At 43.5% G+C, this 21,499-nt stretch overlaps 1 protein-coding gene and 1 pseudogene across 1 annotated transcript; both read right to left on the reverse strand.

Annotated features, from left to right (window-relative positions):
* Positions 1-4,990: 4,990 nt before the first annotated feature.
* On the reverse strand, positions 4,991-5,817 carry LOC147423910 (uncharacterized; annotated as a pseudogene).
* Positions 5,818-15,084: 9,267 nt separating this feature from the next.
* Positions 15,085-17,770, reverse strand: LOC147423911 (pectinesterase 3-like). The gene is made up of 2 exons (XM_086501868.1): positions 16,378-17,770; positions 15,085-15,998 (listed from the first exon to the last, which is right to left on the reverse strand). The coding sequence occupies exons 1-2, from the start codon at positions 17,495-17,497 to the stop codon at positions 15,307-15,309; spliced, it is 1,812 nt and encodes a 603-aa protein (XP_086357994.1). The 5' UTR covers positions 17,498-17,770; the 3' UTR covers positions 15,085-15,306.
* Between the last annotated feature and the right edge of the window lie 3,729 nt (positions 17,771-21,499).

Consider the following 21,499-nt stretch of genomic DNA (forward strand, 5'->3'; position numbering starts at 1 on the left):
ACATGAGAACAAAATGGAGATGAGCTAGGCCTAACCATGCCCTTCTCAACTAACTCATGCACTTGCCACATAATCTCCTCTTGTTGAGCTTGAGAAACTCTATAAGGAGGTTTGTTAGGCGGCGAACTTCCTAGAAGAAGTTCAATTGCATGGTCATCATTGTCTCATTTAGGAGGTAGCTCACAAGGGATGTCGTCAATAAAGACATCTTGAAATCCCTTGAGAAAATTGGATAGCTCTAATCCCTTTTGATTGTATATATTTTCTTTTGCTAAAACATTAGGTTCATTTTGAGAGTCTTTAACAAAAATCATGTACACAGAAATAGAGCTCTTATTGACATATTGAAAGCTTGTGTATGTACAATGGGTATGGTGTTACCCATTTGCTTGGCATCTATGTACATATCTTTTTTCCTGAACTTAAAGGAGATTCTCCTTTTAGGGAATTTAACATTGGCAGCCATGCGATCAAACCTTGGTGCCCCTAGAATTACATCCTCATGCTTGAGAGGAGAGAAAAAGAAGTCCTCTTTGTCCACATAGCTTTGGACATGGAGCCTCAATTTCTCGATTAAGGGAGTGACTGAAGCTTCTTGCCCCTTGAAAGCACCGCCTGCAGGTAGGACATCTCCCATCTCATAAGCTTGAATGCCTAGCTTGGTGGCCAACTATGTGGATATGAAATTGTTAGTAGAACCAGTGTCAAAGAGAATAAAATCATCATGTTCTCTTACCTTTCCCCAAGCATGGCATAGAGGAGATCCTTTGTGGTGAGTTTCCTCCTCTTGGATTGCAACCAAGGTAGCTCTAGGAGGCTCATGGCGGGTGTTCTTTTGGGGACAAGCGCTGTACGCATGCCCTTGCTCACCGCACTTGAAACAATGGTTACCCTTGCAATAAAGCTCAAGCTCTTCAGGAGAGAGTTTATTTTTGCCTTTATAAACTCTTTTCTCTTTAGCTTTGTTGGAATTGCCCTTAGGAGACTTTTGGACATTGTCCTTCCCCTTAGGCTCATTGGAACCCTTGTTTTCCATGGGCTTAAAATTTCTTTTAGCCCCCATTTGAAAATTGATTCGAGAAGCCACCATAGTATGGTGTATAACCGTCGATATGGTGCGTGGCCTTTGGGAGTTGACATACTCCGCCATTTATTCAGTTAAGCCCGCACAAAATTGTTACTTTTGCTCTTCAAAATCCAACTTCTTGAAGACAGTGGATTTGAATTGTAACTCCCAAAACTTGTCTACATATTTACGAATGGATTTGTAAGGAGAGAGATTCAAGCTTTGCCATTCGGTGAGTACTTTGTCTTTGGCATCGGTGGCCAAAAGCTGCTTCACAATGGAAGCTCTTAAAGCTTTCCATGTTCGTGGAGCTTCACCATTGGCCCGTAGGCTAGAACACCATTGTCTGGCGGAATTTTGAAAGTGCATAGCTACATGGTGTAGCTTAGAGGACTTCGTGAAGCCCTCATCTCCAAATGCCGCATCGAACTGTTGGATAAAGGCCAAGACTTTGTCCGTAGCACCAAAGGTGCCATCGTAGGTAAGGAAAGAGATGCTCTTTCATCCCTCTTTGAACTTCTTGAGTTTGGATGACCTCTTCCACACGGCATAGGATTTCCTATGGCCTCTTCTTTTTGATGGTTCAAAGGTTGCACCATCACTTTAGTCAAAAGGTGAAAAATTTGAGGAAGATGGAGAAGAGGGTGACCTCTTTCTCGCCTTTTTCTTGCCTTGATCTTCTTTTTCTTCACCAGAAGAAGATGGAGAAGAGGGTGTCCTCTTTCTCGCCTTTTTCTTCTCTTGCTTTTTGTCACCCCTCTTTGAATTAGGATGTGGAGAAGTATGTGATGGTCTTCTCCATTTTGGAGGTGATGGAGAGCGTTTAGCCCGCCATCTTCGTGGAGCCATCTCCGCCGAGGTGGTGGGAGACTCACTTCTTTCTCGTTCCTTCGGTGGAGGCTCTTGTTTTGTCCTTTGAGAAGGAGATGCTTCATCAAGGAGTAAATTTTTGAGCCCTTTGTATGGATCCTCTTCTTCTTCCCAAATTGGAGAGAGGCCTCTTTTGGAAGTCTCACAAGGAGGCTTCCTAGGTGCTCTCTCATCATGGTGGGGAGCTTAGAGAATCCCATGAGCACGAAGCTGCCGTTGCACTTCACTTTGGAGGGATGGATTGCCCATGGCTTGTTCAAGCCTAGAAACAAGATAGTTAACAAGCATCGGGGCATCATTAATAGCCTGCTCATTAGCAAAATCAAAGTTATGAAGATTAATTTCACTCTCTTTACTATTATCACCCATTCTAACAACTTTTAGGTGTAAATTTTTTAGGTGTACTTTGGCACTTCAAGCCCTAGTTGCTACTCCTCTTTACCCCTTTAGAAAAAGCACTCAAGCTACTGTACCTGTGGCTTGAATACCATTAATTGCAAGGAATAGAAGAGAGGGTCATTCAACACCAAAATAGCACTGGCTCCTGTCAAGCTTCTAATAGCTCAATAGTGGTTGAGTCGTAGGCAATCCCCATAGGACTCCACTATTAAGCCCATAGCTCTCGACGGTGATGCCCCGTTATCTACACGAAGGCAGGCGCACTACAAGGCTGAAAAATCCCTATTCTACTTACTCACATGCAATTAATAATACCAACCATTTATAGCTAGCTTGAGGACCTCCCTTATTGAGCAAGAAAAGAAAAACCTTGTGCTCTGATACCAATGTAACATTTAATGGCCTAGTAACTTGTGTTTAGCGGAAAATAGCATGAACATAGTGAGCATTTCATTAGAATAGACTCCTAATGAGAATAACAAGAGTGCTTGGGTGGAGAGAGCAACAAAAAGTATAACACCTAGTTAGATAGCATGAACAATACTTCAAAAGAGAGAGAAATTAAGCAATTGACAACAATTGAGGACCGGATTTGCATGGAGCTGGTCCCCCCTGCAAAAGGGTTTGTATTATGGTTTCTCCCATGAAGAGAGACATTTTACAATACAATTCTTTGTGCTCCTTCAATACTAGCTAGTGCTACAAAGATGGAAACTTCAAGCACTAAGCACAACACTTATTAAACACAACATCAATTCCCTCACGGTCTCAGACCCAAGACCTCACACACCTTCGAAGATGGTGAGAGCTAGTGGGGTATGAGAGTAGATTGAGAGGAAGAAGGAGTATTCTTACGAGAAAGATATACATCTCCTCACATAATCACTCTTATTAGCATAACTTAGCTTAGTAATTAGCATGGTAGAGGAGATGATCATGCATTGAAGCTTGGCTCTTGGTTGGATTTGCATCACAAAGCCAAGAGTTGTTGGTGTAGTCCTCCCTTCTCACAAGCTTGGAGTAGGTGGTAAGCTTTCCATTAAAGCTTGAGAAGGAGAGAGAGAGAGAGAGAGTCTTCTTGCTTCACACATAGATTGTGTGAGTGTGTAAGTCAATAATGCCTTTGAAAAATCAGGCCCCTCTCTCTCTTGGTCGACCCCTCTTGCTATTTGCACATGCTTACATCCTATTGGACCTCCCCAGCCTCAGCCAATGGAAATTAAGAAGCATAAGTGATAGCCTTTTGATATGTGTCCCCCTTTCCCCTTTCGTGAGAGCTTTAGGTAATTAATAAATGCAACTAAACTCTCATTGGACCCCTTGGGAGACTATCCAATAGTCTTCTAGAGAGCTTAATTCTTATTGGTTCTTTTAATAAGTGTTTTTAAATTGATTAAACTAGATTTACTCTAGCCTAATTCTCATTGGTCCACCTCCAAGGTCATCCAATAGGATTTGAGTACACCTTGTGGGCATCTGGCCGGCTAGGGAGCTGACATGTGTCCCTTATTCCCTTTGTGTAAAGGGAGCTTGTGTGTGTGTGTGTGTGTGTGTGAGTTTCTCTCTCATCTCCTACAACTAGGGCTCGCCCCATCCTATGTAGGGATGCATGAAGACTTTTGGGACACACACAAAACATCCAAATTCCCTAATGTTTGACCTTTCGACACAACCTTTGAATTTTGGAACCTTAGCATTTTGGAAGTCTTAATGGGCTGAACCTTAGGGTCTTTTAAGCCCATTGGTGCACATTGCTCTTTTGCAGATGGCCCCCCCTTTGGATCCCTATTTTCCCTCCTTTGGATCCCTATTGTGGCATGTCTGCCAGCTTAACGAATATTCTAGATTTTTCTCCCTTGGCACTTCCCCATATTAAATGATCAGTTTAACATGAGAAAATCATTTAGGAGAATTAGATATTAGTTTTTATGACCAATTATGTGTTAAAATGGATCGTATGAGCTATACGATCTGTTTTAGCATATAGTATGGTTCGAGACTGCCCAAACCATATTGGATGGCCACAAGACTTTTCATGGGTGGAGATGAGCACCATTATCTAACCCCTACAAGGTTGCACAACCATCCGATATGGTATGAGTGGTCAAGGCTCATACTATGTGCTAAAATGATGAGCCATTTGGCTCATTTTAGCACATAGTATGGTTCGAGACCACACAAACTATATCAGGCAAATAGAAAATTTTGTACGGGTGAGGATGAGCTTTATTCATCTATCCATGCAATTTCACAGCCATTTGATATGGTATACGTGGTCAAGGACCTTACTATGCGCTAAAATGGGCTGTATGAGACATACGGCCCATGTTAGTGCATAGTATGGGCCGGGAATGCCCAAACCATATTGGATGGCTTTGAAACTTTTCATGGGTGGGATTGAATACAAATTATCCATGCGTGCAAAGTTGCACATCCATCCAGTATGGTATAGGTCGTCAAGGCCCAAACTATGGGTTAAAATGGGTTGTATGGCTCATACGACCCATTTTAGGGCAAAGTATGAGTCGGGACCACGCAAACCATATCGGATGGCAGTGAGACTTTTCACGTGTGGGGGTGAGAATCATTTTCCCATCCCTCTAAAGTTTCACATACTATGCGGTAAAATGGATCGTATGGCTTGTATGGTCAATTTTAGCGAATAGTATGGTTCGGAACCACCCAAACCATATTGGATGGCCACGTGGCTTTGCACGGGGTGGGTTTCAACTCCATTTCTACAACCTTGCAAAGTCTCATGGCCATCCTTCTAGTTATAACAACACAGGTGGCCCTATCAACGCTACCGGCCCCGTCCTAGTGTCATCGGCCATTGCGTTGTCCGCTTCGTTCTTCACGCACCCGTCGACCCTCGTCAACATACACGTCGTGTTGGTTCACCATCTGCCCACACCATCCCATCGTCGCACCCGTGCATGGCCTGTCGGCCTCGGTGATGCTTTGGGCCCGATCACGGTGAAGTCGGTAGTGGCATCATTCGCTCCATCCTTCACGCACTCTTTGATCCCCGCATGGCTCACACGTAGATCCTCATGGCCCCCATCACCTTTGACGTGCATGGCTAATCGGCTCCGTCGGAGCTGTTGGGCTCAATCGACTCCATCACGATGCAGCCGGTGGTGGCGTCGTACGCTATGTGCTTTAACCACCCATTCACCTGTCCACCTCTGTCGTTCCAATCCATCTTATCATCAAAGACTTGCACGGATAACCCCTCGGTTGTCCTCCCTTGACGTAGTCGGCCTTGTCGATGCACCCGACCTCGATTGGCCCTGTCACGTTGTCATCGGCAATGACGTCGTTCGATTCGTGCTTCACGTGCCTATAAGCCATCACCAACATACTTTGAGCGTCAGCCCAACCATCGGCCCACGTTGTCCCATCAACGTGTTCATGCCCTCGGTTATCCTCCATCCACGTAGTTGGCCACATCGTGATGGAGTCACCGATGGATCCGTCATGTTAGCCCTCGTCCGTGCACTTGGCTGCTCGCCGCACCACGAGCCATCCCGTCAGCGCATCGGGTGTCATTGATGGACGTGTTGTTCATGCCCTCGGCCATCGCATCCTCTCACGAAAACCTTCTCTTATGGCCTTCCCCCAACAAGGGGGTCTCCCCCGTTTGCCGGCCCGTTGTCATGGTGCTTTGCGTTTATTGGGAGAAAAACACACAAAAAAGAAGGTTTTTAAGGTTTTCTTACAAAAGAGCTGTCACTTTTTGCAGTATCGGTGATTGCAGCTAAATAATGCTTGGGATTCTTTGGGTGATATGTATGTTTACTGTGATGCTTGGCAATGCTCTAACGGATACTTATTCTCAATAGGCATTGAAAAGTTCTTTATGGATATCCCCTTCGGAATGGCATCTCTTGAAGTTCAATGATTACAGGATATGGCAACATGACGGTGGCAAAGTTCTTTAGTTGATAAGGATGTATTTAGCACAGCGTTGGTTATAGTGTATGCCAAATATGGTGGGAAGTCCAAAGGGAAGGCCATAAGGATGTATGAACGGCCAGCATATTGTTGTTGGCACTGCCTGCAGTGATATAGGCGTGGTGCCTATGAAATGTTGTACACAACTTTTAGGCTTTTTGAAGCTATTTTAAGATGCTATTCTTTGGAGCCATGCTTGTTGCAGTAAAAATAGCACGCACTTTAAAAAAGCCGACAGCAGCAAACTCTCCCCGATCGCTCTCGTCTCAGGCAATTCTCTGTAAGCAATTCTCTCTCTCTCTCTCTCTCTCTCTCTCTCTCTCTCTCTCTCTCTCTCTCTCTCTCTCTCTGTGTGATCAGGCAGTGCCGCCGTCGTCAAGTTAGTGACGGCCTTGTTAATAAAAGAAGGGAAAATTACCAAAATACCCCTCTAATTTATGGAAATTAATTCCCAAAATACCCCTCAAATTTCAAAAATTCCCAAAGTACCCCCATAATTTGTCATAAATTCCCAAAATGCCCTTCAAATTTTCCAAAATTCCCATAATACTCCTGGTTGTGAGAGTAAATTTCTCCAAAAACAAATTCTTTTGTAGCTTTTCATAAGAAGAGCGATTGTCTATCATACAAGAAGCTAAAACTAAAATTTGAGTTGGTTATGTAGGCTTTGGAGATGAATTCCTTCATTATTTTTAGACATAAGTGCCTTTTTTTTGCGAGGTAATCTGCAAAAAATTACATGCTAAGCACTAAAAAACGATCTCAATTGTCAAACAAGAATAAAGATTAGAAAATCTTGAAGATCCAACGAAAAGAGATACAAGGGTATTTCGGGAATTTTTGAAATTTGAGAGGTATATTGGGAATTTCCACAAATTAGAGGGGTATTTTGGTAATTTTCCCATAAAAGAATAAAGCAATTCTGTTTTAATGAAAGCAAGGAGAATAAAGCAACAAGGAGTCACCGAGTAGAGGAGGATGACCGAGCGCGGGGAGCAAGAGAAGGCAAGGGAGGCCTACGTGCAAGGGGAAGCTCATGCAACCTACGAGAAGTTGGGGTAGGGAGGCCCGAGGGCTGGTTGCAGTAGGGTGTGGCCTTCGTTGGCAGGAAATTTTTGGATATACCTGTTGGTAGTGTTATCAAAGGCCAGAGCGAGCGCGAGTTGAAGAGGTAATCAAGCAGGCGTTGTCGAAAAGAAGAGCAGGAGCCGCAGAAGCACTCGAGGAGCCAGCAGGGCACTGTAGGGGCGGACAGGGAGGAGAAAAAACTGTTGTAGAGTCGTCGTCAGAAGTAGATAGTGCCGCATTATCAAAAGCCAGAGTGAGAGAGAGATTGGGGAGGTCAACTCACGACGCAGGAATTTCACGAGTGGCTCTCCAACAAAGCAAGGATGAAAAAAAAAAGTCAAGAGTCCTCCTCATTCTGTCCAACCAAAGGACCTTGCCGAGCGCTTGCAGAGCAAGATTGTCGCTGCAGAGTAGAAAAGATTGGAGCTTTTCTCGTCGAGCAGCAAGAGGGGATCCTTCTGTAGAGGAGAACGAAGGTGCGTTCCTGGGTAGTAGACGAGCAGGTTGGCCTCGATGGAAGCAGAGAAGCAATGTGTTTTTAATAAAAAAACTCAAAGGTCTTTAAAAAGATTGAAGGGAGTGTCCCCCACCGGTTCTTGGCTTACAAAACAAATCAGATGCAATTAAACTTTTAGCAAGAGGTAGTTAGTAGTTGCAGAATTCGGAAGGGTTTTTTTTTTTGCAGTCAAGAGGAAGCTTGAATACAAAGAAGTAAGAGAAGTTAGTGCCACGTTGAAAGAGGAGCAAGGCAAGATACAATTTTTTGTGCTCTGTCAACAAAGGGCATTGTTTTTACGCTTATTGCTTATGTTTGAGCAGTCTGTTAGATTCTTTGGATTTTATTGTAGTTCGATTCTGGCTAGATTTTCAATTGATAGTAATAAAAAACTGAGTTCTAAAGTGTCGTTGCAACTTCAAGATATCATTTTGTGTTGTTTCTCTTACCCGAACCCACAACAAGCAACCCGGTGTTGATCCCGGCTCACTAACTGCACAATATTATCCCCGACATCTTTGGTGAACCCGACGTGAAACGAGCCGGGGTGAGAAATTTTGGCAGATTGGATGACGACGACATCTCAAGTAGAGATGATGCAACTATTTGATGCCTTCTTGTAGTAGCAAAATAGGTTACCTATGAGCAATTTGGTATGGGCCAAGCAGATATATCGCGAGGGTTTTCTCGTCCGAATGAAGTTGAGATGAAGCTAGCAAAAGTGAATAAATTGGTGGACAAAGCTTTGGATAAAGTCTATGCTCTGAAAGAGGTAAGTTTGATGGCTACGATGGTGATGGATACCTTACATGCTATAGGTCAAAGATGGGGATTACGGGTATTTCAACTCAACGCATGATCAAGAATTACGTGAACAAATACAGGAGTTGATTGGTATGTATGCAGATAATTGGGAAAATTTTGAAGAAGTAGTTGTACAAGTGGGTGACCAGCACATAGCCTTGGAAATAGAGTAGATGAATCAACAAGCAGGTTACTTTCAGTAAAGGTGATGGAGATCAATTGCAAACAATCAGCTATGATGAATTTTGCGAGCAAATTCATGCAACAAGTAAAGCTAAAGCAGATGCATCTTTGCAAGTACCAAATTTTGTCCCAGGGGATCATGCTTCAAGCAATCTAACACAGGTAAATAATGAATTTCAAAGTAAAGTCATTGATGAAATTTTTTTAGAGCTTGCTCACATAGTAGTCGCCTTTATCATTGATTGTTGTGAAGAATTAGACGAAGGAGAAAATTGTATTGTCAGTGTTCCACATACTAGTAATCTTTGCAGCATGGATTGTTCTCAAGAAGTTCAAGATGATCCTTTACAAGGTGTTGATGGTCCTCTCAGCACAATGGGAGCATGTTAAGTCAAGCAGAACTACAGGTTTCTTGAAGACGATTGCATAGATAAAATTATTTGTATTGTAACAAATGAAGTGCAAGAAATCATGGAGTCAATAAAGGATGTGCATGAGGGTATACATGAGTCTATAATTGTTGTTGATGATATGTTTACAAGTGCTGATATCACAAAGCAAGATGAAGATGCAAATAGTGATGCTTCCTTGTTAGGGTTGAGAGAAGAGAATGCCATTACTGATGTTTTTTTATCTGATTGTGGTATGTATGAGCAACATATTATGGATGATTTCTCTACTGCTAGTACCTATTCAGAGGAGGTGCATGAAGAGTCTTCAAAGAGTATCAACGGATCTTTGGCTACCGTAGAAATTTGTGAAGCGGAACAGGATGAAGAGATTTATGAAGATTGCTTGGATGATGTTCTTTGTGTGCCTAACATTTCTGACATGACTGAAGTAGAGGATACTGGACACGAAGTTTCTTCTTCTGTTATTTCTCATGAGCTGCAAGAGGAAGCAACCCACAATTCTTTGACAAATGATGAGGGTCGTCAGTGCTCTAATGATCCAAAAGTGAATGAAAATTTACAAGTTACAACTCTTTTTCATGGTCAGGTTGGAGTTCCAAGTAATGATGTTTCTGACACTGATGCGATATTTTTAGAGGTTCGTGATAACTATGAAGTCAGAGGGGCACTATGGATAAAGCAAAGGATGCACACGCTTCTTTTAGTTCTTTGATGAGGTACTGGCTATGGTTGGGTCCATACACTCTTTCTACTAATGATTATGTCAGTGCTATTATGGTTACCGGTAAAAGGTATGCAGTGTTCCTATATGCTTGCTGAGAAAAAGCTATCAAATGTTTATGAGATCTGGGTGTTGCATAATGATTCAAGGGAAGTTTTACTTTATAACGAGGCTCATAGATGCTATGGTATTCGACCCAAGAGATTTTGAGGTCTTTAAGAAGCAGGTTGAATACGGTTGGATTCTTCTGGGTGCACAATGTCATTGGTTACTATTGCATCCAAGAGTAGCAAGCTTACACCAAGGTTATTTGATGTCAGTAGAGACTGATAGAGTATTTTCATGTGGTTTTGATGAAGCTCTAATACTTAAGCAAGATCTTCTTAAGCCATTTGATCCTGGAGGATAGGGTTATGTACTTGGCATGTCACAGTTGATCTATATGCCATATGATCTTGGTAGAGTTCGAGAAGCTTACACATTATGGAAATCGGTTTACAGGTTTTACAATGATGCAACAAGTCTATGGGCTTCTGGATGGTTACACTTCATTGATGGAAATTTTTTAAGTTTTCCTTTCAATCCTGGAGGATATAATACATGTTGGCATAGACCAGAGGCTATGCAGGTTCAGAGGGTGTGGATGTCAAGATGCTTTGCATTTATTGGGAGAAAAACACACAAAAGAAGGTTTTTTAGATTTTCTTACAAAACAGTTGTCACTTTTTGCAGTATCGGTGATTGCAGATAAATAATGCTTGGGATTCTTTGGGTGATATGTGTGTTTATTGTGTTGCTTGGCAATGTTATCATATACATGTGGTAGTGATGTGTGTGAACACAGTAGGACCGTCGGGGCATTTTTTTCCTCTTTAGGAGGTCTTTTTCCCCGTGCATTGTATATACGCCCATCACTCTAGGGCTATCTATCTTTTCCATTGCACACTAAGTAACACACTCTCTATTGTGTGCCTTGAGCTTCCTTCGTCTTCTCCAAGCTGTGTGCGTTTCTCTGCAACCCTAATTCCAACAATTGGTATCAGAGCAGGTTGCGTCCTCCCGGGCTTAGTCGCCAGCTGCTCCAGCACGCGCCTGCTCACTTTCTCTGATTTCAGTGAGCTTTGGCGAGCGATCGTAGGTCGAAAAATATTTTGGGCAAGCTTAATGAGCTCGGTCTGCTCAGATTTTTTATTCGGGCTCATTTCGGCCTCCGTTTCCACTACAGGCAGGTCTGCACAGGCAATTTCGTCATTTTGTGCATAATTTTTGTCAGTGTAGTTTTTTGCATAACAGGTGCGTTACAGTCTTCTAAGGTTTGTGCTATATAGCATCCTTTGTTCCCGCTCCGTTTCTCCTATTTTCGGACAGTTTTCACATCAGGTGCAACATTTACCATGGCTGACAACAACAACACAGATGTGTTCAAGATGTTTGCTGCTGAGGATAGGTTGGATGGGTACAATTACCCTATGTGGTCTTATATGATGAAACATGTTCTTCTGTCAAAGGGCGTCTGGAATATTGTGCAGGGCATTGATGTACGTCCTGGTTCTGAGGATGTAGGCGATGTTGAGGATGTTGCAGGTCTTGCTGCAAGGATTGCTGCTGTTAGAGTTGTTTTGCCTACAGCAGAACAAGCTCGTTAGGATGTTAAAGATGCAGAGGCTCATGCATTCATTGCGTTTTCTGTGAAGCGCACCATTGTTCCTCACATCCATTCAGCAAAATCTGCAAAACAGGCTTGGGATATTTTGGCAGGTCTTTATGCAAGTCGCAATGAGGCTAAAACTGCTTTGCTGCGTAAAGAGCTGGAGTCGAAGATTATGCATGAGGAAGATGATATGGACACTTTCCTTGCTAGTGTTAAGGATATCAATGAGCAACTCATTTGTGCAGGTGAAGTCATTTCAGACAATTCCCTAGTGCAGACTGTTCTTGATGCCTTACCAGATTCTTACCAGACTTTTGCTAGTACTTGGAGACTTATGACCCAAGGAAATCCTGAAGTTGTCAAGTTTGATGCATTATGCACATTGTTGTTGCAAGAGTCACTTTCCAGAAAAAACAGGACTAGGCAGCGTGCAGTTGAACAAGCTTTTATTGCTTCTCAAAGAAAGGGTGGTAACAGCAATGCAGCCACTTATTATGGTTCTGCTGCGAGTGGCAAAAATTCTGTTCCTAATGCTTCTGCTGGCAGCAATTCGTCTGGAAATTCTGGTGATAAGGGCAAAAAGAAGATGCATTGCCATTATTGTAAAGCGAATGATCACTTGATCAAGTCGTGTCCTAAGTTGAAGGCCAAAGAGGCTAAGCAGAAAGAGGGTGGTTCCACTGCAAATGCTAGTTCCACTACAAACGCAACCATTGTTGAGTCTTCTGTGAAAGGAGATTGTGATGCTGATGTTGATGCAGAATGGGCTTTTAGTGCAGAGTGCACTTACAATCCTGTTGTCCATGATGCATGCTTATCAGTTGCTGCAGATTCACATGTGTGGTATTTCGACAGTGGTGCTACAAAGCACATTACCTCAAATCGTGAATTGTTTATCTCTCTCGAGTCTGTCCCTCATGGGAATTCTATCACTTGTGCCAACAATGCCTCTTATCCAGTTCAGGGAGTTGGAAAGATTATGCTTACTGCTGCAAATGGCAGTTCCTTCACCCTTGTTGATGCACTTTATGTACCTGGGATCAAAAAGAGTCTCTTGTTTGTATCCGCACTGAGCTAGACTTGGACTTGTAGTCAAATTTATGGATGACAGATGTACAGTTCATGATCTCAGTTTTGGTGATGAAATTGTTGCATCTGGCCTTTTGTGCCGTGGGCTGTATAATCTCACTTTGTATGACAAGTGTGGACAAAATTTTGCAAATGCTGTTGCAGATTCAAGGGCTATTTCAAATGCAAAACTTTGGCATGCAAAACTTGTGGAGGCGCTAAAGAAATATGTGAATTGGTGGAAAGACCATTTGCAAGGCAAATGAGAGGAGTTTGACTATGCTGTTTGGGATAAAACTCATATCAGCTGCTGAAAAATCTTATTATTGCTTTGCAGATCCCTAGCGCAAGCGCACAAAATGCATCGTTTCATGATTTTTGGTCAAGGAGTGATTGTGAACATGTTATGGTTCCCCAATGAAATGAATTGATCGAGATATTGGACTTGATGAAAATGAAGGGCATTATTGTGAACCCATGTGCAATAAACCTGAGAAGCGTTCAATGGCTCTCTTAAAGTGGCAAATTTTTCTTGTGTGACCTTGTGATGTAACCTATCCTATATGGATAGGAGTGACAACAATCAATGTTGATCGAGAGGAGGAGTCAAGACACTACAATGGAGTGAAGATACAATATTAGGCACCAATTTCAGTGCGACCAATAAAAAAGTTTACGGAGACTATTAGAACAAGTATTGGCGAGAGACCAAAAATGATCCAGAACGTTGGGAATACACTAGTTTCATCATCTGGGCATAAAAACTGGGAAGTGGAAGACGGCTTAACAAAATAAATATCTCAAACTCAGTAGTGGCCGAAGCCAAAGTGAGTCTACAACTAGATATGATAAAAGCTCCATCAAATGTAAATGCATACGAGGAGAAATGAATGCTAAACTGTAGCCTCTTTCCGAAGTATTGGAAAGAGAGTCATCTAACAAGATGTAATCTGAACTCAAACTAAGAAATTATATCAAGAGTTCCTTGCACTTTACTTAAGTTAAACTTGGGTTGGGTAGATGAATGCAACATATTACCATACACTTTACTTAAGTTAAACTTGGGTTGGGTAGATGAATGCAACAGATTACCATACACTTATCCAAATTCACCTCTAAAGGAAAGTGTAGCTATCAACTAATGGTAGTCATCCATAAGACAATATAATTATCAACTTCATCATGCACAGCACTGACTAAATACTACAACATCCCCACTAACATTACTAGTGCCTAATAATGGGTGTAGAACTAGGTACTAACATATGCTCCCAACACAACACACACCACATGCACACACACGAGCATACAACACCACAAATTTCAACGTACTTAATTTTTGTCATGTGTTCGAAGATCAAGGGTAGACTTGGCCACAATGAAGCCTAGAACTAGAAAAAAGAATTAATGAAACAAAAAAGATAGTTAATAGGGTATACGCACCACTAAGAACAAGAAGAATTTCCACAATATCAATTGATTGCAACTTCAACAGAAGCTTCACAATGTGAAATTTGCATGTCCGATAATACGACTAAACCGTATACCAAGTTGAGTACAAGCATAGACTCATGGTAGTCATCCATAAGGCAATATAAACATCAACTTCATCATGCATAGCATTAACTAAATATAACATCATCCCCCACTAGCCAAAGTGTCCAATATGGAAAGTAAGCTTTTCCTAGCAATGCAAGAGAAAGGAGCAACCTTGTTCGTGGGAGTTCACCCATGAAGGAAAGTACAACTATAAACTCATGGTAGTCATCCATAATACAATATAACCATCAACATCCATCATGCATAGCATTGACTAAATATAACATCATCCCCCACTAGCACCTAAGTATCCATAAGAGAGTATAACCATCAACTTCATCGTGCATAACATTGACTAAGGCCTTGGTCACACGAAGCTTAGTTATTAGTTGTTGATAACTATGCCAACTATGCCCAGACAAAGCGTTCAATTAAATGAATAACTAAGCCTCTTGCATGGTCGCGAGAGGCTTAGTTATTCATTCATCCGTCCAACTATGCCTTGAACTTCACAACTATGCCAACATCGGCATAGTTACAAAAGGTAGGCGTAGTAATTCATTAAATGCTCCCTTTTGCGTGTGACCAAGAATGAGGCTTAGTTAGTTGTCAAAATAACTGATAACTAAGCCTCGTGTAACCATTGCCTCACAATCCCCCACTAGCTAGGCCAAAGTGTCCAATATGGAAGGTAAGCTTTTCCTAGCAATGCAAGAGAAAAGAGAAAACCCTTGTTCGTGTGGGTTTCACAAAACAGGAAATATCCTATCCACATAGAAAATTAAATGATGATCCAACTCACAGACACTTGATACAGCAGTAGTGAAAAATTACATTACATCACCCTGATTTTGAAGGCATGAACGTTTGATCATGAAAATTTTATTCCCTTTTGTTGATGAATTAGCAATCGATTGGTACTTAACCAAAAGATGCAAACAATAATGAAGCCCACTATGTACAAAAAGGATCGAAGAAAGTTTAAAATTCCAAGACTTAGTCTTTTTAGCGAGTGTATGTGTGTGTGTTTTAACTCTGTAATGCCAAAACTGCCCCTATAAGCTATTTCCCTCACAAAGAGGCCTTGACAGGGATATCAGAGGGGATGAAGCTCACATTCGGAAAGACGCTATTGACTGTGTACTTCGAGGCCTCCGATGTGGAAAGGGCTGGATGCACGCCTTCCCATGGCACACGAGCTGTCACAGAGGCACCAGGCCCATTGTTCATGTACTCTCCATAGAAGCAAGTAGATTCATGTGGGTGGCTGTCATTCCAATATAGCCAGCCGGAGGGATTGATATGCGGCCCGTAGTACGATTGCAAGAACACCGTCGTTGAATATGCCTTCCATGGCCTCCCCAAGTATGTATTCACCACAAAACTAGCATTCTTGAGGTCCTCATCTTGTATCAAGCTGCAATTTTGGAAGGAAAACCCTGTCACCAATGCCTTGTCCTTGCGGCCTTGCGCGGTGTATGTAATTTGCTGGCCCTTGTCCGGAAGGCGAGCCACGAGATCGCAATTTTGGAAAACGGCAAGCGCATTCCCAAAAACAAAGTCGACGGTGCCTATGATTTTGCAGCTCTTGTAGAACTGCATGCCTGAGAGAGGATAAAGGGTGTCTTGGTAACCGTCAAAGCAGCAGCTGTCGAAGACTACATTTTCAGCATTGGCTCTCAATGCAACTGCTTGATGTCCTTCTGGACCTGCTGTGTTCTTAAAGGTGATGTAGCGCGCAAGAAAGCCCTTCGCGGCAACACCTGCAAAAAGGAAGCGAGAGCCTTATCAAATCTAAAGGAATAGATACAAAGATACAAGTTTCATCATCACATAGTCAGCATTCCCCATCCCATAATCTATTACATTCGAACTACGGGCCACAAGAAAACTGACTAATAACATCAGGACGTTACCTGCGTGCATCAAATGCCCCTTTTCCACCCTTGTACAAACTCCCCTTCCTTACACTCACATGTCGCCATACAGTAAACCTCACCAAATCCCCCTCTCAAATGCAATGCGATTGGCTCATGGTACGCGGCATCATGTAGCGCATTAATGTCTGCTCAAATGTGGATTGCAAAATTTTACATATCAAAAGCAAACCCAAATGGTTTAGAGGGGAATGAATGAACTTACCAACAGTGGCTGATCTGTAAGTCGTGTACCCTTTCTTTGCCACATTGGCATCCCCAGTGATGATAGTCTTGTTGCAGCCATCACCTATCAGCGTTAGCCCCTTCAAAACCTTGCTGATGTTAAATGGCCCTTCATCGTACTCACCGGCTTTTATGTAAATCACATAGCGGCCCTCATAGTCCTCGGGAACCGCATCAAGCGCGGCTTTCAAGGTTTTGTAGTGTCCAGTGCCATCCTTTGCCACAACAAGATCAATGCCAGACGTCGAATTCGGGGCTGGAGCCGCTTGAAGCTCGCGCTCCATCATGGACGCCCAATGGGCAAGCCTCGATTCATGATCCTCCTCAGTGCTTAGCAGACGGCGGAGATGAAAGTTGGGTATGGAAGACACTACTTTCTTCCAAGAAGAAAGATCTGTGCCCAATTCTGCTAGGGTTTCCACCAAGCACACTGCATTGATGAGGATCTCGTCCACATACTGCTGCTTTAGAAACATCGCATCCTTCGCACTCCCTGAGATATTGAAGAAGTTGTCTGTGCACGCCGTCTGCTCGCTGGATGCCGTGCTTAGCAAGACTTCGATGTTCTCGAGCGTCTTCTGCAGAGACTTCACATCCAAGCTCAGTAGCTGTGTAATCGATGAATTCAAATAATCTAGTGTATTGCCAAGAAGCTCTGAGCAGTCCTGCAAGGCCATCAACTCTAGGGGATTCAAACCCGCCTGCTTCGCAAGCTCCAAAGACAGATCATATGCTTCTGCTGTCTTCGACAGCGCAATCTTGACGCCCAGGGTGACCAGCTGAAGGGGATTTGCGGTGAGGGACTCCGGATTATCATTGAAGGACTCAACGCATGTGTCAGGGAAGCGAGTGGCATTGCAGGCCGCTTGAATGGCCATTGAGCCGGATGAGAATTGCGGCGAGTCGTCGGTGGACGAGGAATTAGATGACGAGCTATGCTTGCGGACAACAACTCCGACGGTGACGCAGATGATGGCGATGACGAGGAAGACGGAAGCGCCGACGATGGTGAAGATGCGACGGCGCTCCTTGCGTTTGGTCTCATACTGGAATTGGAGGTAGGGGTCGACTTTGCCGTAGTTGCGGAAGGAGCCCTGCATGGCGATGCGCTGCGTTAATACTGTGTGTGTGGATGTCTGCGAACTGAGCGCTGGAGAAACAGAGGAGGCGCGACGGGGAGGCAGAGGGTTACGCTTCAGTGGCCTGTGTGCGCTCTGGGCAGAGTGTGGTGACAGAGACAGAAGAGAGAGAGAGAGACAGAGAGAGAAGGGGGACGCTCTAGATCAGTATATGCAAAGGGGAGCCCTTGCATACACAAGAGAAGAGAGAAGAGAGAAGAGAGGGGACTCGGCGTGTTGCAAAGAGGGGGAAAGGGGTTTAAAGAGAGAATTTCCTCGCGCCGGGATTCCCGCGGTCAACCCAGAACCTAGAAATGAACTGTTCGCTCGGTCTCTATCCTCAACACGTCATTTGACAGTTTCTCCTCTCTCTCGAGCCTTGTTTTGCAGATGCATTGCCGCGGTGCCACCGTGGCTGTCCCTGTCCCTGCGTGTGTGTAGTGGGTGCTACGTGCACAATCGCTAGGCTGGATCGCATTCCCGCGCCCCGCGCCCTCCAGTTTTTGGGATTCAGTACTCCGAATCAGGAGGCGCAGGGGCGATTGCTCAGCTGCATGCACGGACCCACGCGGGCCGGCTCGTCTCTCTGAGCTGTGCTCTCAACCTCTCTCCACTACCTGTGCCCACTGCCCATGGGCCATGGCCCTTCAAAATCTCTCTCTCTCTCTCTCTCTCTCTCGTCACTCGCGTACTGAATGACAGTTGACCAGTCGCTACAGTTCGCAGCACGACAAGGCATGCACGACTAACGAATAAATCCATCATTTCCACTCAGATCTTTGCTGGCTTTTACTGGCCTGTTCACACACTTGGCCGGCCATAAGATGCTTGCATATAAGCGTTTCCTATTCCCACGGAACCCTAACTTTTTCATTTGGGGAGAGAACAAAAAAAGTGTATCAAAACGCAGGCCTCACTTTGCTGCCGCCTCGATACTTTATACAATTGCTTCATTTCTACCTTAGGCCTATTAGAGGGCTCCCCCATACACCCTTTCAAGGCGAACCTCGATGGCTCTCCAATTGGATATAACCGCCCTTTATACTTCAATTGCTCGTAATTAGGAGAAAAAGCGAGCATCTATGGTAACCGTTGGTTTTTAGGTGGGGGGCGAGCACCCTCTACATTTACGAAGCAGCTTTTTAATAGGCTGTTGGAGGTTGGTGCTTGCTGCTGTGTGCATTGCATTTGAGTTGACCTACACCTCATCCGTTGAAGAGCACTATGGGGTGGTGCTCACACCCTCTTTTCTAGGGCCATGCAAGAGATGAAGGGCCGCTCAATCTGAGTGCCCTTTAAAGAGTGTATGGGGATGGACTTTTAAGTATCCATCACTACCACAACTCCAATCAATACAGTTAAGGGTAATGGTCACATGAGGCATAGTTATTTGTTATTCTAACCAATAACTACGCCTCCATCATGGTCACGTGAGAAGAGCAGGGAGGCATAGCTTTACTGTGCAAGGAGATGTCGAATTTGGCATGGTTGCAATTGTAGCCTGTTGCCTCATTTGAACTTCCAGTTGAATTTCCACCACTGAAAAGAGGCAACAAACTATCATAAATGTCCTTTGAGCTTACATTACAGTCTTTAGTACATGACAACAAAGGCTGAAAAAAATCTTCCACAAACACAACATCATGTGAAACCAAGATACGCTTTGTTTGTCGATGGTATAGTCTGTAACCTTTGCTTTCAATAATATAAAAAAGAATCATTTGATAGCCTTATCATCCAATTTTATGTGCTACGTTTGTGGCACCACAGCATAAGACAAACAACCAAAACCGTGCATGTGATCAATAGATGGCTTTCATGCCATGCTTCATATGGAGTCATAGACTGCAATTGAAAGCCTTTGAAGGACTCTTGTTGTCATAAAATCTAATATCTAACTAACCCAAATGATTTTCTCATATTAAATTGATCACTTAATGTGGGAGAATAAACGGGAACAAGTGTTAAGATATAGGTATGTGCTTATAGATCTATCTCAACACGGGGCCAATGGTAAAGGGGCCCAAAAGGGAGATGGTCTATCAAAGAGCAAGGCTAACCAATGGAGCATAAGACCTTAGGGTTAGCTTCATTGAAGACCTCCAATAAATGTGTGTAAAAGTCCTTTGACCTTAAGTAAGCTAGGGCTGAGCTTGAGGTGGGAACCCGGCCCAAGCTCGAGGTGCTTGTCCTGCTTGAGGTGCTTGTCATGCTTGAGGTGTTTTTCATGCTTGAGGTGCTTGATTAAGATGCTTGAGGTGCTTGACTGGCTCCATGCTTGAGGTGCTTGACTTGCTGCATGATTAAAGTACTTGAGGTGCCTTGAGAAGCTTGCCTGAGATGCTTGTGGGAACACCCCCTAGTTCAAGTGCTTTGTCATGCTTGGTGAGTAAGGTGCTTGATCACCTAAAAGTCAAAAGCATTCCTACAAGAGGGGGGGCGAGCCCTTTTCCTAGGGGCTAGAGAGAGAACACCCACTCACACACACAAGGGAAGCCCAACTTGAAGAGGCAGCAAGGACACATGTCAGGCCCCTACCCATGTTACCTTCATGTGTTGCTTGAAGCCTATTGGCTAGGCTTCAAAGGGGTCCAATGATAAATTACATGAATTATCTAATTGTTTTAGCATTTATCAAGTCCTCTCTCTCAAAGGGGAAAGGGGGACACTTGTCCCAAGGCTACCCATGTTGCTTGTAATGGCTCCTGCTTGTGATTGGCTAGGCCTGGAGGGGTCCAATGAGCTTCAGGCATGAGCTACAAGGGGGGGTTGACCCAAGCAAGCTAGGGGGGTGCCTAGGGGGTATACTCACCCACACACACTCACAAGCACTCTCATTGTGTGATATGCAAAGTGCAAGAGCTCCCTCTCCAAGCAAGTAGAGGTTGAGAGCCTACACCAACACTCTTGGCTATGGAGTGCAAATCCAACCAAGAGCCATGCTTCAATGCTTAAGCTTGCCATCTCCTTCTTCTTCATTACTATGCTATTATGTATGCTAGCAACAAGAGTATGATAAGTGAGGAACTAATTCTTTCTCCTACGAAATGTTTCTTCTTCCTCTTCCCTACCCTCATTCCCTGCTAGCTCTCTCCACCTTCGAAGGTGTTTGAGGTCTTGGGACTGAGGCTTGGGATAGTTAAAGCTTTCTTCAAGTTTATGTTATGTTTGTGGTGCATGAAGCCTTCCATCTTCATGGCATCACCTAGGTCACAAGGAACACAAAGACTGTATTGTAACAAGTCTCTCTTTAAGGGAGAAATCATAATACAAATGCCTATTGGAGGGGGGACCGGCTCCACATAAATCCGGTCCTCAATTGTTGTCATGTTCTCTAAACTCTCTCTCTTGCAAAAGTATTGTCTATGCCAAGTTAACTAATTGCTATGATTATGTTGCTATCTTCAATTATGTCTACCCGCTATGCTCACAAAATTATTTCTTGAAAGTACTCTCATTAAATTCCGCTATTCTCAAATTGAATAGGCAAATTCCATTACATTGGTATCAGAGCATTTGGTTTCTCTTTTCTTGCTTAAGAAGAGAGGTCCTTAAGTAGCCTATAAATGGTTGATGTTGTTAATTATAATAGAGTAAGTGGAACTGGGATCTAATACCGGTTTTGTTAAGCCCACTATGTGGGGGATGGTGCACACCTCGGGAGCTTTGGACTTAATAATGGAGTCTTTTTAGACTTGCCTACGGCTTTACCATTATTGAGCCATAAGAAGTCCGAAAGGAGCTAGCCCTTGGCAACTCTGCTATGTTAGACCTACTCCTCTACTCTCTATAATTAACCACTTTGAGCCGTGGGTGTAGATACTTAAGAGCCGATTTTCAAAGGCTAAGAGGAGTGGCAACTAAGGTTTTGAATTGCCAAAGCATACACTAAGTACATACATAAAATTTTGTTAACATGGCTGACAATAATCAAGAGAGTAGAATGAACATTGATAGCTTTGACTTTGCACATGAAGGTGCTAA

This window comes from Adiantum capillus-veneris, chromosome 26 (genome assembly GCF_014529385.1).
Source record: "Adiantum capillus-veneris isolate H3 chromosome 26, ASM1452938v2, whole genome shotgun sequence".
Lineage (NCBI taxonomy): Eukaryota > Viridiplantae > Streptophyta > Polypodiopsida > Polypodiales > Pteridaceae > Adiantum > Adiantum capillus-veneris.